This window comes from Mytilus trossulus, chromosome 3 (genome assembly GCF_036588685.1).
Source record: "Mytilus trossulus isolate FHL-02 chromosome 3, PNRI_Mtr1.1.1.hap1, whole genome shotgun sequence".
In the NCBI taxonomy this organism is placed as follows: domain Eukaryota; kingdom Metazoa; phylum Mollusca; class Bivalvia; order Mytilida; family Mytilidae; genus Mytilus; species Mytilus trossulus.
The window spans coordinates 50,652,093-50,668,573 of NC_086375.1; the positions used below are offsets into that span (position 1 = coordinate 50,652,093).

Genomic DNA, 16,481 nt, shown 5'->3' on the forward strand with positions numbered 1-16,481 from the left:
CTCGTTAAAAAAAATATGTAACTGTGGTAAACGTTCATGCTTTGTTTTAATAATGGTTGATATTTGTGATACTTTGTTCTGGATGTAAGCAACTAGTAGTGATACTGGTAAGATTATTGACAACTTGTATGTACTTTACTTTAGATAAACAATTTAGCATCAAGTATCGTAGGGTTTAACTTCCGTCATTTACATTTCATATGCGTTATAGCAATCCTTTATTTACAAAAAAGAAAAAAGAGTAATTAAAGCAGGAGGACTTTGTAACGATATATTTTAAGATTAATATTTAGAGGAGAATAGTGTTTAATAACTGAATACCATAAGACAAAACAATATATTAATAATCATCAACATATTTAATATGCCTTTAGATCAATTGATTGTGTGACGAGGGCGTAAACAATTTCAGGTTGCCTTATAATAGATAGAAGCATTATAACTATGCTTCCTAGATTTGTTTTATGTCACTACCCTGGGGAAGATTTTATCAGCGTATTAGGAGATCAAGGTACCAGCAACTTCTGTTTCTTTATCAAATAATGTCATTAATCCGAAAGAAAGACATCTATTTCATTGAACTTTGATGACTAGTTGTATCATTAGCAAACTTCCTCATTTATTTTTTTATATTTAAAGCATACGTTTTAACATGCAAATCTAAATCATTTTCAGAAATTTACCTGAGATAATAAAAAAATGACACACTAAATGCGTCACTTTTTGTTACGGCGATCCATTCATGTTACTTGCAGTTTATATTTTCATTCGTGGTGCCCAGTTAGCTGTCTAAAATTCATTGGAGGTGACCGTTCTGCTGTATACATGACTTTTTTTGTCGTTATGTACTATTATATTATTTATATATGCTGAGTGTTGTTGCGTTTGTTTGTACGTTAAGTTGTGTTGTTATTTTACCGGTACTTTTTACATTGTCATATAAACGGGAGGTTTGCATATTCAAAATAACAGGTTAAACCCCCATTTTTCATAAAATGTCCTGTTCCAAGTCAGGAATATTGCAGCTGCTATCTACAGTCTGGTTCAATGTGTGCTGGAGTTTGCTTTTGTTGCAGTTCAGTGTTTCTGATGTTCCTTTTTTTCCTCTTATAGCCAACAAGGTCTTCTAGGTTTTAGTTTGTTACCCGGATTAAAATGTATGCCCATTCGAATTATGACTATTGATCAGCGGTAAAGTACTGTTGCCTTATTTATTTGTTTTTCTTTCAGAGCCTTATATCAAAATGGGTTTGATGCCAGCCTTAATATTAGCCATGCAGTTAGTATTTACTGGGTATATCAAAAGATTCAAAGTAGACACAATATTTGAAAAGCCGCTTACTGGTGTCTATGATTATATCATTGGTAAGAACACGTTAAACTAGATGCATTATAAGTAATATAATTAGTCCACTTCACCAATGATACTGTTGTAGACGTGTATAATTCGAAAAACGCACTTTTTGGATCCTTTATCAAACAGTCATAATTTAGCTTCTTAGCATATCATGATATATACCAAGCTTATCATGTGCTACGGCAGAACTTGAAATTATCTCATTCGTAAATTTCAAACGTTGATTTATGTTTGTTATGGCTAAAAATTATTCCGCATGACAATAGAGCCCCGTCAAACTAGTGAATCCAAAATGTACAATTTTATTTCCTCTCTCTCGTATAAATATATGGTCGGGTTTCTGATGGGAACAGCTATATAGTTGATATATATATACATATATATATTAACACTTCATCGCGTTAATAAAAAGAAAGGTACTTTTAACAGTGAATATTTTGTAAAGTTGCAATCATTCTTTTTTTTTTGTAAAATAAGAGGATCAACTGATTAAATTGTTTTCTATTAAAAAAAAATGTATGTTTTATGTTTTTATGTTGCACTGTGTTACAACACTGTCCAATATAAGGGAGAACGTTTGGTTTTTTACTAAAGGCCAATATGAATTTAATGATTCCACTCACAATAAGATTTTATCCTCAATAACAAAGTCTAATTTCAATATTGATTCTTACATATGTATAGATTTTCTTACGGTCGAAAGACAAATGAATAATACAAATTGGTATTTAAAGTAACATGAATATTGATATTTAACTTACTTTAGAAACATTTTACTGACAGCTGCGACTTAGTCGTGTTAACATATAGGCGTGGAGAAGTTTGGAAATAAACTTATGTGGGTGCTAAAGTAATATTAATAAAGTATTGCTAAAATGAACGCAGTATCAAATAAAACTTGCACGATGAAATGTTGATATAAGCTAGAAATGTTGATAAATTAGCTCCCCCATAATATCCCCTTCACGCCTGATGATGCTTGTTCGTATAGCGAAGTGAGTTTATGTTTAATATACAGATGTATGTATAGCAATTTGTTAACGTGCCAATTGCGATTTAAGTGTTATATATTTATATAGTTGTGTAATATTCGCAGTGTCAAAAAAGAGATTGGTTTCTGATTGTCCAAAGTTAGGAGCCTGTAATTCAGTTGCTGTCATTTGTTGCTAAGTAACAAATTTGTTATCGTTAATTTCTTTGTACAATAATTTAGCTGTTAGTTTTCTCGTTTGAATTGTTTTACATTTGTCAGTTCAGGGCCTTTTAAAGCTGACTCACAATTCAAACGAGCAAAACCATTTTATCTTTGAACGTTTCAATAAATCAAAATCCCACTTCAATTCGAAGCAATATGTTTGCCTAGCTTGTTCTTAAACAGAAATGACATAACGTTCAGTTCATATAATAGTTATCAAAAGTATCAGGATTATAATTTTATACGCCAGACGCGCGTTTCGTCTACATAAGACTCATCAGTGACGCTCAGATCAAAATAGTTAAATAGGCAAATAAAAAAAGCATTGAGTATCCAAAATTCCTAAAAGTTGTGCCAAATATGGCTAAGGTAATCTACTCCTGGGGTCAGAAAAGTATAGTTTTTTTTAAAATTCAAAGTTTAGTATACAGAAAATTTATGAAAATGGCCATATAATTGATATTCATGTCAACACCGAAGTCCTGACTACTGGGCTGGTGATACCCTCTGGGACGAAACGTCCACCAACAGTGGTATCGACCCAGTGGTGTAAATAGTTATCAAAAGAACTAGGATTATAATTTTTACGCCAGACGCGCGTTTCGTCTACATAAGACTCATTAGTGGCGCTCAGATCAAAATATAAGAGCGCATTTGGTTCTTTAAAGTGCAAAAAGGTTATGATAAACAGGTAACACTTCTTTCTTCTGTATTTTACTTCAACAACATTTTTATGAATGGAAATCAAGCACCACATCTACGTGCATCTGCTTTTTAATTGAAGATGACTCCAAAGGTGAAGCTTAATAAAAAAAAAACTAGTTCTGAAAATGGTTCTATAGATTTTACATAAAATATCAAAATTTATTGTACATATGTATCATTCAGTTGGCGGTGGCACAGCAGGGTCAGTTCTCGCAACGAGGTTGAGTGAGGATCCAGTTACAGTATTAGTATTAGAGGCCGGAGGTTCAGACTTGGAAAATAAATATGTTGATATACCACTGATGTCGACACACCTTCAATTCTCAGAGCAAGACTGGCAATACTTCACTGTCAAACAAGAGAGTGCAGGATATGCTCTAGATGGAAGGGTAAATTATATAATTACACATATTAATCAAGGTTAAGAACTATTCTGAATTATTATAGGTATTACTAGTATATGTAAATTATAAGCCATTAAAATCAACAGTATACCAATTAGTTGAAACCACAAAATATAGAAATACAACGAATCTTCATGTTATGTACATTATTTTCTTTTTTAACGGTATATGATTTTCTTGTAATGCCCTTTATATTTTCTTTTTTTATATTTTGTATCCATTACCGCCGACGCGTTACGTTTGCGCGGATTGGTCCTACATTTGCACGAAAAAAATCCACGTTTGCGCAAAATTTACCTGTAGAAAAGATGCTACATTTGCGCGGATTTATACAAAGATGTATAAAAAATAAATCTTTAACTTTTATAAATAATACTTGATATTGTTTAAATAAAATGAAATTTATTTGAACAAATTTATATACTATAATAACAAAAAAAACTAACAACTGGAAGATGGACTTTATTATTATCTGTGAGACAATGAGCTAGATACTTTTCATAGTCAATACAATGAACAGTTTTATTCTTCTCATCCAATTATCTACACTTTCGTTGATATGATTCTACAAGTTCAGGCGACTTCTTACATTAAAATTCACGGCAGCGATAACCATGTCCTTATAAAACGCACAGACAAATAGCAGTTTACCGGTCAACTGTTACAATTTCTTGAATTTTAAACAGGTAATATTTCCCGTCAATGCCGTCTCAAATCGATAGGATATAAGTACTATACAATGAATGGTCTATAATAGATGATTCCCATACAGATATCATCTCCATGTATACTGCGTTTTATACATGACGATATACTTTGAATGTTCTTTTTCATGATAGTCGCTGTATATTATTCAAAAATGTACGTTTGCATAAATGTAGCGCTTTTTAATGTTTATAGTTTGTAAATATATGTTATAACAAGGTGTGATCATCAATTTATGTGTATGGTTACCGAGTATACTAGATGAAAGTTATTCTAGAAACAATGATTTTGAGCTCAACGTTCATATCACTCTGTTTTACATTAGAAATATTAAAGTTTTTTTTGCCTGATTTGCCACAATTTTCATGACTAAACATGGCAATTTTGAAATGTATAAGATTTTTGGGATGTTTTATTCGAAGATACGTTGTAGACCCTACTAATGACAATTTCGATACTCATGCAATGTTTTCAATGTTTGTGAACATTGTCACTGTATTCTTATTAAAGCGGAACTATTGGCCGGCTGGTAAAGCCCTCGGAGGAACAAGCATTCTACATCACATGACACATGTCCGTGGAAGTCCGTCAGACTACGATAGATGGGAAGCAGAAGGTTGTACAGGTTGGAGTTATAGGGATGTTCTTCCTTACTTCATGAAATCGGAAGATGTACAGATACCTGAACTTAAAAAGGAAGGTACAAAAATAATTATTTTAAAATTAACATAGCTATTTCAACTAGTTGTCAGTAACTAACAGCGATAACTCTCAGATCTGTACCTTGTGTCTTTTTTTGTTGTTGGGATGTACATGTACCCGTCTACGTCCACTTGTATATTTTTTTTAATTTATCTGATAAGTTAAACCTTTTTCAACGGATTTCTACAGTTCGTTTTTATGTTGTACTGTTACACCACTGTCAAATACAGGGAGGACAAAAAAGATGTGATACGAAAAAAAATTATTTAGCCTTATCATGTAATGGAATTAATCATAATAATGAATTGTCGCGTTGTCTCAGATTAGAAATTATTGAGTCTATGTTATGTTTTAAAGATTCTGGAATTAATATAATTGTTAACCCTGATTTTGTTTTGATGTAAATTAAGATATGAATACAAATGTGTTGCTATGAAATCGTAATCGAAAGTCACCAAACTTCATTTCAGACACTTAAACGAGTTATTATATAAGGTTGTATTAAAATCTTAAACCGACTCACTTATAACAAAATCTATAGGTCACTCGTTTGATTTCATTCGTCTCGAAGAAGTTTTTCGCATGTATTTATCCCTCTGTTCATTGATGAAGACAGTGACACGTACACACATGTAACTATCAATTTGCTTTTTAGTAGTCTAGATCTTGAATGACTAAACCGTGTGAATGAATCTAACAATGTTTATTTTGCAACATTTTTTTAACTATTGATACAAAAATATATATCTAAGGTGAGGAATCTTTCATTTTGTACTAGTGTATCGATCTGTTGGTGGTCCAATGACAGTTTCCATCGAGCCTGGCAATCCAGCGACTGAGATTTTCAAAAACGCGGCAGGTGAACTTGGTTTCCAGACCCATGACTGCAATAGTCCTGACATGATAGGTAAGTCAATGATAAAACGGAATTCACCGAGTATTCTCATGGAGACCAATGCCAATTTATTTATTTCATGAGTTAGTTAGTTTTTGGATGATTAAAGTAAATGCATAGAAGAATTTTATCACACAATCTTAATTAGTTATCAAAGGTACCAGGCTTATAATTTGATATGCCAGATACGCGTTTTGTCTATATAAGACTCATCAGTGACACTCAGATCAAAATAGTTAGAAAGACAAACAAGAACAAAGTCGAAGAGCATTGAGGATTCAAAATTCAAAAACGTTGTGCCAAATACGGCTAAGGTGATCTATTCCTGGGATAAGAAAATCCTAAGGTTTTTTTTTAAATTCTATGTTTTGTAAACAGGAGATTTAGAAAAATGACTACACAATTGATATCCAGTTAAGGGTTTACGCAAAGGTTAAAAAAGCTACACGAAACGAAACGGATGACGCCAAAGGTGGTCGGAAATCATTCATTTCAGAACGTTTTCCCCAAACATGCAATGAAAATTGAGAATATTTACTTCACTGCCCGTGTTTCCTTGTAACGACTATTCTAATACATGCTATGGCAGTTTACGTACTTTATTTTTGTCTCGTTAAAGATTATATAATTGTCCAAATTCTTTAATTTCAATTCAGGACACTGTCCAGTTCAAAATGATATTAAAAATTCAGAAAGATGCAGTACTGCTAAATGTTACCTCAGGCCAGTATTGGGAAGATCAAATCTTCAAGTCAGTCTACAAAGTCATGTTACAAAGGTACATATAGTATATGAGCCTTAGTGCATTAATTGTGAGCTGCTTTGGCATTAATGCACCTTTATACCCTATTGAAATAAGTTATTATATTATATAGTCCATTTAGAGGTTAAAGACACAAAAGAGTCAATCAATATATAAAAAAGAAGATGTGGTATGATTGCCAATGAGTCAACTATTCACAAAAGACCAAAATGACAACACCATTAACAACTATAGGTCACCGTACGGCCTTCAGCAATGAGCAAAGCCCATAGCGCATAGTCAGCTATAAAAGGCCCCAATAAGACAATGTTAAACAATTCAAACGAGAAAACTAACGGCCTTATTTATGTAAAAAATGAACGAAAAACAAATATGTCAAACTTATTAGTCAAAGACAAAGGCAAACTGACAACACCATGGCAGAAAACGAAATACGACCCTATGACAAATAACAACCGCAAAAAACACAAGTCTTTTTTCCAATGACAACCATTACTTCCGACCTTCGATTCGTATTAATATAATTCATACTTTAAAAAAAAAACAGTTTACAGGAGATGAAAATACGAGAGTCAACTATACATTTTTATGTTTTATGAAGGTCGTCATTCATGAAGGAAAAGCTGTTGGGGTTGAATACATGAAACATAGTCGTCGGATGTTGATAATGGCGCGAAAAGAAGTCATTGTGTCAGCAGGGGTTGTAAGATCTCCCCAAATCTTGATGCTGTCTGGTATTGGACCCAAAGAACATCTTGAAAAGTTTAAAGTAAACATATTTGTAATTTTTGGAAGCTGTGAAATATTTTCGCATTTGTTCTTTCACAAAATCAGAATGTAATAATCTGTAGGACGGAAGAGTAATTTTGCACAGCTTCAACACATATATTCGAATAATTGGAAAGTGATAATCATATTTTTATAGACAAAAAAAAATGTTCAGTATTGAATGGAATAACAAGGAATACAAAATCCAATGAACTTATAATTTAGTATCCAAAGTCTTGTGTAAACGATAATTTACGTCTTTGAAATATAAAACAAATACATAATTCACTCTTGATACATTATTCTTGTAAATTGAAATTCGTATTTAATCCAGCCACACACATATATCAGCTGTTTCATGTTTAGTGTGAAATGAAGGTTTAAAATGTTAAATTGACCAAAATAAGCCTTATATTTTTATACTGAACTAAATTATTCACTTTACGAATTGGTGATACCTAACATGTTAGAAGAAAACATGTAATTACCTTAATCCTCAGCTTTGAGAAGAATTATTTTAGTGCTTAATATGTTTCATTTCACTAGTACAAAAAGTGGAAAAATTTTCCTTTTATTGTCTATATCATGTTTTATTATTAGTTTTTCATATGTCTCTTATAGGTCTTTCTATGTATTAATTTTCCTCAATGTTTCAAAGATACTTTTAATTGCACCAAGTTAACGTTTCTCAACTGACTAAAAAGATCGTGTTCATTTCAGATACCGTTTCATGCCGATCTGCCTGTTGGAAATAATCTTCAGGATCATTTACTGTTTTTCATGTCTTACAGAGTTAATGCAAATTGGACCATAAATACACACAAACTATCAGATCCGGGAGAGTTCCTTAAGTATATAATAGACAAAAAAGGTAAACAAATTCTTTACCAAAAGCATACTGCAGTTGTTAATTACCTACAACCGTAGTTCATGGGTTGAAATTTATCATTGATCGTAAGAAAACAACTGACAAAAACTTGAATTTGTTATTAACCTCTGTATACATCTATTACATTGCATTTTCCGGATAACACTCAAGTGGAACAAGAACTTCTGATCCTTCCAAACTACATGCATTCAATTAAGTTTGGTGAGGTTCATGTTGCTCAATCACTCTGTCTAGTTTTCTGTATGTTGTATTTTGAACCTCTTTGTCTTTTCGTAAATATATTTCGCCATGTTGCTGTCTGTTTATATTCCACTTATGATTATTTTTTTTCCCATTTTTATAATTTTCATAATATACCATTTTCTTAACAAGTTGTGTTTGAATGTGGTTTAAGGCAGTTTATTGGTCTTTGTCATTTTGTATTGTAAAATATCAGAACACAAGGTTTTGAATTTAAATCCCATTGGAGGTCATTCAATGTCGATACAGGAATGCAACTGTGATTGTTTAGGTTCTAGTTGTCACTCATATTTTAACAAAAGAAGAATATGTTTGCTTAATTCTATTTTCTTTAAAACTTTTCATTTTTATTTTCAATTTATACCGATTTCTTCAGGATAAAAGGTTCTATTTTAGGAACACAATCATACAATCTGCATTTTTAGTTAAACTTAATGCTTACTGATCAAGCTTAAAAAAGATAGACTGAAGATACCAATGTGATATTCAAACTCATATGATGACAGACTGACAAACCCATCGCAAAACTATCGAAAACACAAACATCGGGCTTCAAATACAGCAGAGAAAACACAAAAAATGGACAAAACAAACCCAACCAAAAAAATGAACGGATCTCAGAGGCTATAAAAAAAAGTTTTCTTATTTTAATTTGAATTTCATTTTGATAAAAACAGATGAACAATTCACCCCATTCCCTGAAACGATTTACCTGCATATTACCTTTGGTTTCCCTAAATAAAACATGAATGTTAATGTGTGTAAGTCCAATGTACTTAAAATATGGTGTGTGTTCGTTTTAGGTGTGTATACAGAAACAGGCATCAACGCTGTTTTATTTGCTAATCTTGAGCAAGAGGATGTTATGAGTGGTTCCCCCGATACAGAGATATATTTCTCAAACATTGCAACTGATGCTGAAACTTTACAAAGTGGATGGAAGCAAAATTTAAAAGACAAGGTAATTATAGGATTGAGTTACACATTCATATGAGGTAGGCTGAAAACAAATCTATTGACGATTTGCAATTTGAAGTCATAAAAAATGAAAAATCAACGTCACAGTCAAACACTTAGAATACAAAGACAACTAAATATAAAGCTTTCAATATCTCATATAATCTCACTGTTATATTCTTAATGGCATGTAATGTTTTTCACAGTTCGGCCGTATTAAGTATTTTGATAATTGGTTTAGCTTGCCGAACACATGTAGTCTATCACTAATGTGACCCCCTCTTTATGGTCGTCACTGTAAGTTACAAATAATTTATTTCACCGAAGTTAATTTTCAATAAAATCGAGACCCTTAGGTAGACTACAACGCAAACAATATTTAAATGTTTCTGTTAGTTTCCAATAGAAGCAGGATACAGGATAACTATGCGTATACTATTTTGTATCTATATAGTAATTAGGTCAACTGCAAGACACATCCTTCTTCCAGCACCCGAAAATAAAAACATTCGTTTCAGCCAACAAAGCCCGGCTAGGTTCGAAATTACGTCATGGCCACTCCTGTTTAAAAAATGTTTTGAAATTTGTCAATCAAATGTTCAAGTAATCTATCTTCCAGCATGTACATTATGTTTTGGTTTGTATAAACGATTGCCAACGTCACAATCTAACTACATTTTTACGTCTTTACTTTCGCGAACCATCGGACTTTAGCGAAGACCATCGCACTTTAGCGTGACTATCGTACTTTAGCGTCCCAAAATGCTCTTTAGAGTCCTACACATATAAACAGCATTTTATTACCAAGTTATGATGTCGTGTCTAAAAATATTCAAAACAAACACATAATTTCTACTTAACAATAATTTCCTAACGAAAATATCTGATGAAAAAAGCATTTGAATATAACAATAGAACTTGGTTAAACTTTTGGTTTATCTCCCATTTACCAGAAATAATATCAACTAAAACAGTAACAAAATAGTAAAAGATATACAACTGATTAGTATACGTTAAAAGGAGAATAAGAATATATTTACTAGTCAATTAAAAAATTAACAGGCATATTCCTTTGATAAAGAAATCCGTTTTATTAGTTTCTTGTTTTACGAACGCTGCATTCTTCCATACAATATACATGTAGCTGTCAATATATATTTGTTCCGCTTAACCGAAGTTCCACTGGAAACGTTGTTTTAAACAATGTCATAGTATCTTTTCTGTTGGAACACATATTCTATATCAATTATTCCTTTATGAAGATATACTGTATTATATATTCACTTGGAAATAATATTCCAGGACATTTTTTTTTCATTTGGAACTTGTAGTATAAATGATCTTCTGAAACTATCAAAACTCTGCGATAAACACTACATTTTTGAATGTACAAAATCAGATAGATTTGGCGAAGTCGACATGGTCTGTACGTAACTAATTCTTCTTTCACATAATGAAATCACTCCAAAACGACTTATTCCATTCTTTTAGACATCTAACAGAGTGCCAATGAGAGAGTAAACTAAGTTCTTCTTGGTATTTATGAATTTTGTAAGTTAACAATCCGAAAACACAATAAACCATCTAAATCCTATATATTCTAAGGGTGGATGAACAATGTACGTCAGTTATAATATTTTGTATGATATATTTGTACTTCTACTAGGTGCTTGATCACATGGTTTCGAATGCTACATCAGAAGGGATTAGTATCATGCCAAGTTATTTGCATCCAAAAAGTAGAGGAACGGTACGTCTGAACAGCACAGATCCATTTGAGCATCCATTGATAGATCCAAAGTACCTTTCACATCCAGATGATATAGCTGGTTTTATCAGAGGTAATTACATTGTTTCGTATACATCATATTTGTCCTGTAAACATATATTGAAAAAAAATGTGTGTACAATAAAAAGTATTTCTCTAATACATACCTGCCAACTTTTCAAAATGTCCATCGGGGTTTTGCGTGCAAGATGGATGTCATAGTCCTAAAAACCCTTCAAGGGGACCTTCAAATACATTTTAATGTTGTTTTTTTGGCTTCTTCATATTTTGATAAGCCTAAAGTCTATGTAAAATTAAATGTTTTGTTGAAATTTGTGGACATAATTGCTCTTTCAAAATTTCAATTTGGAAGCCTCCATGGGGGAAATCCCCCGCAAATAGTGACAGTTGGCTGGTATGCTTATGGTTACTGTCTATTTAGTTATGTTTATTATCTTACACTTATTGAAATGCGTGTTAAAATTTATTATGCTTATTTACAAAACAATAACATTCTATCTCGAGTCTCGTTCCTGTTACCATTGGTTCTTCGACTAATGAGGTCCCTATTAGGTAATTTTTCTTTCCATATCTTCAACGGCAGATGGAATTGTCATACATTTATTATTTACTAAAATTTACATTAAGATTTATTACAATATAACATTATATTAGAAAAAAGAAAAGCAATATGTGAACCTAAAACCGCTGACTTCCGAGGCACCAAAGGATTGTTGCTGAATTTGTGTTTGCTTTTGAATTGAAATAATCGACTGTGAATAGAAGAAGTCAGTTAAAAGTGTATATTTATAGCAACTCTTTGAATATGCATTTTAAGCTCGACTATATTATTCACTACTTGGGAATGTACATAATTTTTCCAATGATAACCCTTTTGCAAATCCCAATTTCTACAAAACAGATGACGTATGCAAATTGCACAAACCGATCGCATTATTAATTTATGCACTCAGTTTGCGTTATAATCTGGAATTACGGATGCATTCATTCTATCTATTATATATTTATGTTTTGTTTCCTGCAAGGATGCCTTCATATTCTCAACTCGTTACTGAAACTGTCTGTACTCATGGTAGATGTTGTAAAGATAAATTCAGAGGCCAATTTTCATGTGCAGTGAAACCTGTGTCATGCAATTGATTGGGACCTCTTATAAAGAGACTTGTTTCAGTCTCATAAAACATCTCAATTTTTTAAGTATTTCCTGATTTTATTTAAATCAACTCAAATACTCTACTGGGAATTTTGGTTTTGACGAAGCATAATTAATTCAGAAGTTTTATGAACTCTTGTACATACTCTCAAAATAACCAATTTATATAAAAAGGTATGTAGATATAAATAGTTACCAGGATTAAAATGATATACTCCAGACGCGAGTTAAGTCTACAAAAAACATTAATGATACTCGAATAAAAAAAGTTAAAAGGCCAAATATATTATAAAGTTAAGGAATATAGTCCTTGAGTTGGCAATCCTTAACCTTTCAAAAAGGTCAAAGTTTATAAAAGAACAGTGACTAAAAAAAAAAGAAACAGCTAGAGGTCAGAATACCATTAGTAATGATGACCGTGCTTGAAAGTCACATGTCAAGCTCTTACTGCCGTGTTCTGAATTTAGATACTAAAAACATAAATGCGCTTTCACGAGTGAAATTAATATTTATTGCATGCATGCGGTACTTAAGCACACGAAATAGTAAATAGAAAGCATACGCACTGATACCGGTAATCATACAGAAACATAAAACGCATAATATATTTTGTATAGATTTCTATCAAATTATTTAGATTGAATACATTTGATAATAATATTATCTTTCTGTTTTCCAATCTAATATAAATATTTAAACCAGATTGTGCTCTCCTAAGTCTATGATGAAAAATAGACAATATCACGTGGTTAAATCTTCAGACATAATTAGTTTTCATGTTACCGTGATAATGCATGTACTACCACGTCATATTTGACCATGGAAGTAATATATTTGACAATATAATACTTCCATGATTTGACCTAGATACACACATTGTTCAGGGGTCATTTCAAACAAATATAATTGCGTTGTCATTACACTTGTTTAGAAACGTTCACACCAAAGCGCTTATAAATATTTACATGATTAAAACACATATGTTTTTTTAAAAGGCAAATAAGTACTAATATTTGAACGATGTATTGACCGCAACTTAATCTTTATTTTAACTTTCCAATTTACTTTGATGGTGCAATGTCACGTGGTATCCTAGTCATAAAAGGACTGTGTAAATGACGTAGATCACTACCTGTATAAATGTTTGAAGACTTTCAAGACGTTCCGGGAATTAAATTCTGACTTCCGGCCGAGAGAATTGAGTGGCAAAAAGACACATCCAAAATTCACCAATTATATATAAGTGTGAACCCTCCAGGGGGATCACGCAAAAACCTTATCGTGTTTCATTTACAAGTATCCTTAAGAATACATACTGACTTATTGTATGAAATTTATAATTTAAAACTAATCAAGATCACAAGAAAAAAGATTGGGTCATCTAAAACAATAAGTTTTCATTGTAATGAAACATTCTTTTTTCATAAGGTGTCAGATTAATACAGACTCTTGTGCTAACTGAACCTATGCAAAGTATTGGCGCAGAGTTGATAAGACGGGATTATCCTGGACTTTGCGATGACATACCATTCGACAGTGATTCATATTGGGCATGTTATGTTCGCTCATTTGCTACAACGGCATTTCACCCAGTAGGAACTTGCAGAATGGGTGACATAAACGATGAGTCATCGGTAGTGGATTCATTACTGAGGTAAACGGGCTTTTAATTCCACAATTGTTCGTGTCATTTTGACCTTTAGAATAATGAATTTTGTATGAACGCATGGAAACAATTCATCAACATACCAGATTAAGCTTATTATTTGTTACGCCAGACGCGCGTTTCGTCTTTTGTTTATCAATATCATCATCATTGATCAGTCTCTGTCCTGGCATCGATTACTTAGTATATGTGAAATTATTCTCTATATAAAAATTTGACCTCATTGAAGAATTTTTAATAATGTAACTCATAAAAGGTATTGATGGGTAAAAATCTTCCTTCGAATTTGAAGATTATCTGACAACTCTTCGTGGCGTTATTTAATATTAACAACAATGTATATAGATAGAGACAACAGTGGTTTACCGCAGTTTAATAGTCATATATCGATTAAGCGAAAACAAATCCCAGATTCAATCTTTAATTGAGATAAAAACATCAACTATACAAAGTTAACAACAGAACAACAAAAACACTGAACTGCAACAAAAACATACACCTACAAACATAGAAACGGAATTATTGGTCTGCCATTATACTGACTTGGTATATGGCATTTTGAGAAACAATTGTGTATTGAACCTGGTTTTATGACTAGACAAACGTCCCGATAATGTGGGAATGTTAAAAAAAAAAGGATCGAATGATACCAGAGGGACAGTCAAACTCATAAATCGGAAACAAACTGACATCGCCATTGCTAAAAAAAAGGCTTATAGACAAATGATACTAGAACACAAAAACACAACATAGAAAACTAAAGATTAAGCTACTATCAGATCCTGCTCTAAATGTGACACCCGTCGTGTTGCTCATGTTATTACGAATCCGGTAAATAGTCTTATTCTGTAGGTCACATTCGTGGTGAAAAGGGAAGTTTTTTGTAGTTACGACACACCGCTAAAATGACTTCATTACGTGACAGAAATACAGTAAAAATTAACGCAAGAACATTAAGGACAGATATATATATCTATTGATAATATGATAATGCAAAACAACAAGTAAACAAAAGAATTACAACGGACACATCTAAGGAATTTACAACCAATCGCCAGTGTTTCTTCCCTCGAAAACCAAAACATACGAATTTTCATTATTGTGCTCTTCGTTGATTTATTCTACTGATTATGTAATACACATTTGAAGTAGTACAATGACTAATAAAGTCAAATAATGAAATGACAGTAGGTTTTGTTATGGTTTGCCGACGGCCGCCGTCAAATCAAAAATTCCGATGGAAAATTCCTTTGAAGTACTAAATCAGGCCAGATGAATGGTTATTTCACGCTGGACGATAAAGCATTTATTCAACAGGTTTAATGATAAATTTTTAAAACTTTGATTCTGAGGAAGGAAAAGTACGGAAGCATATTAGCGCCACATAAAAGGTTTGCGTGATTTCGCACATAGGAAGAAATATTTAAAAAAAAAGTTGTGTGGCGTTAATACACTTCCGTAGAAAAGTTTTATGTTTCAATATTTTATCAAATGAAAATGTGCGGAAGCACGGCTGCAATATCATGAACATAGACCATTAAAACAATTCAGAAAGACCGTGAGATACGAATATTCTGTAATAATGATGTTATTCACATCTATTTAGTAACATTTTGTTGAAAGGATTGTACAATAATTAAAAGCTTTAGACATGTCAATAATAAAAAAAAAAACTTGCAAAATCTTCATCTTTCAGATATAGAACATCTGCTATTATTTTACCGGTATGGCCTATGACTATTTGTTTTCTTTATTATAGGGTTAAGGGTATACAAGGATTACGAGTTGTTGATGCATCTGTGATGAGAAATTTGATATCTGGAGAGACCAATACCCCAACAATAATGATAGCCGAGAAAGCTGCAGATCTTATCAGGGGGAAAGATACGGTGTTGGACATACGAAACAAACTAAATACAAAGTTTTTCACTCAACTTGAAGACATTGAAACTTCCAATATATCTGCATGGTCATCCCAACTAATACAAAAGCTATTGTCAACGAACTTAATATGATAAGATGTATTTTAGGGGAAAACAAATATATTTTACAATGACATATACAAACTCCAATTATTTAGGTAAATGACATAAACCCGGTCTATTGAAACAATGACATACAAGTGAATTTGCTATTCAATGTTGGCCTCCTGGTTTCCTTGTTGTTTTGTTTCAAATGAGGTAATGGGGGAGGTGAACTTTTTATTTTCGATTGTTAAAACTGGCGAAATCAATTGTGACACATTGATAACTAATGTACCCCTATTGTGTCAATTTTACATATTATATCTGTT

The 16,481-nt window shown here is 32.1% G+C and overlaps 1 protein-coding gene across 1 annotated transcript; it reads left to right on the forward strand.

Annotated features, from left to right (window-relative positions):
• The first annotated feature begins 444 nt into the window (after positions 1-444).
• Positions 445-16,212, forward strand: LOC134710862 (uncharacterized GMC-type oxidoreductase Mb1310-like). Its single transcript, XM_063571272.1, has 12 exons — positions 445-511; positions 1,231-1,365; positions 3,441-3,646; positions 4,877-5,066; positions 5,847-5,975; positions 6,620-6,741; positions 7,328-7,495; positions 8,215-8,365; positions 9,427-9,584; positions 11,247-11,421; positions 13,951-14,176; positions 15,948-16,212. Exons 1-12 carry the CDS (start codon positions 445-447, stop codon positions 16,201-16,203), a joined length of 1,983 nt encoding a protein of 660 aa, XP_063427342.1. The 3' UTR covers positions 16,204-16,212.
• The last annotated feature ends 269 nt before the right edge of the window (positions 16,213-16,481 follow it).

Coding starts and splice junctions, on each gene's coding strand:
- LOC134710862 (XM_063571272.1), top strand. CDS start 445: ATGCTTCCTAGATTTGTTTTATGTCACTACCCTGGGGAAGATTTTATC. Junction 512..1,230: donor CAGCGTATTAGGAGATCAAG/GTACCAGCAACT, acceptor TTTTTCTTTCAG/AGCCTTATATCAAAATGGGT. Junction 5,976..6,619: donor CAATAGTCCTGACATGATAG/GTAAGTCAATGA, acceptor ATTTCAATTCAG/GACACTGTCCAGTTCAAAAT.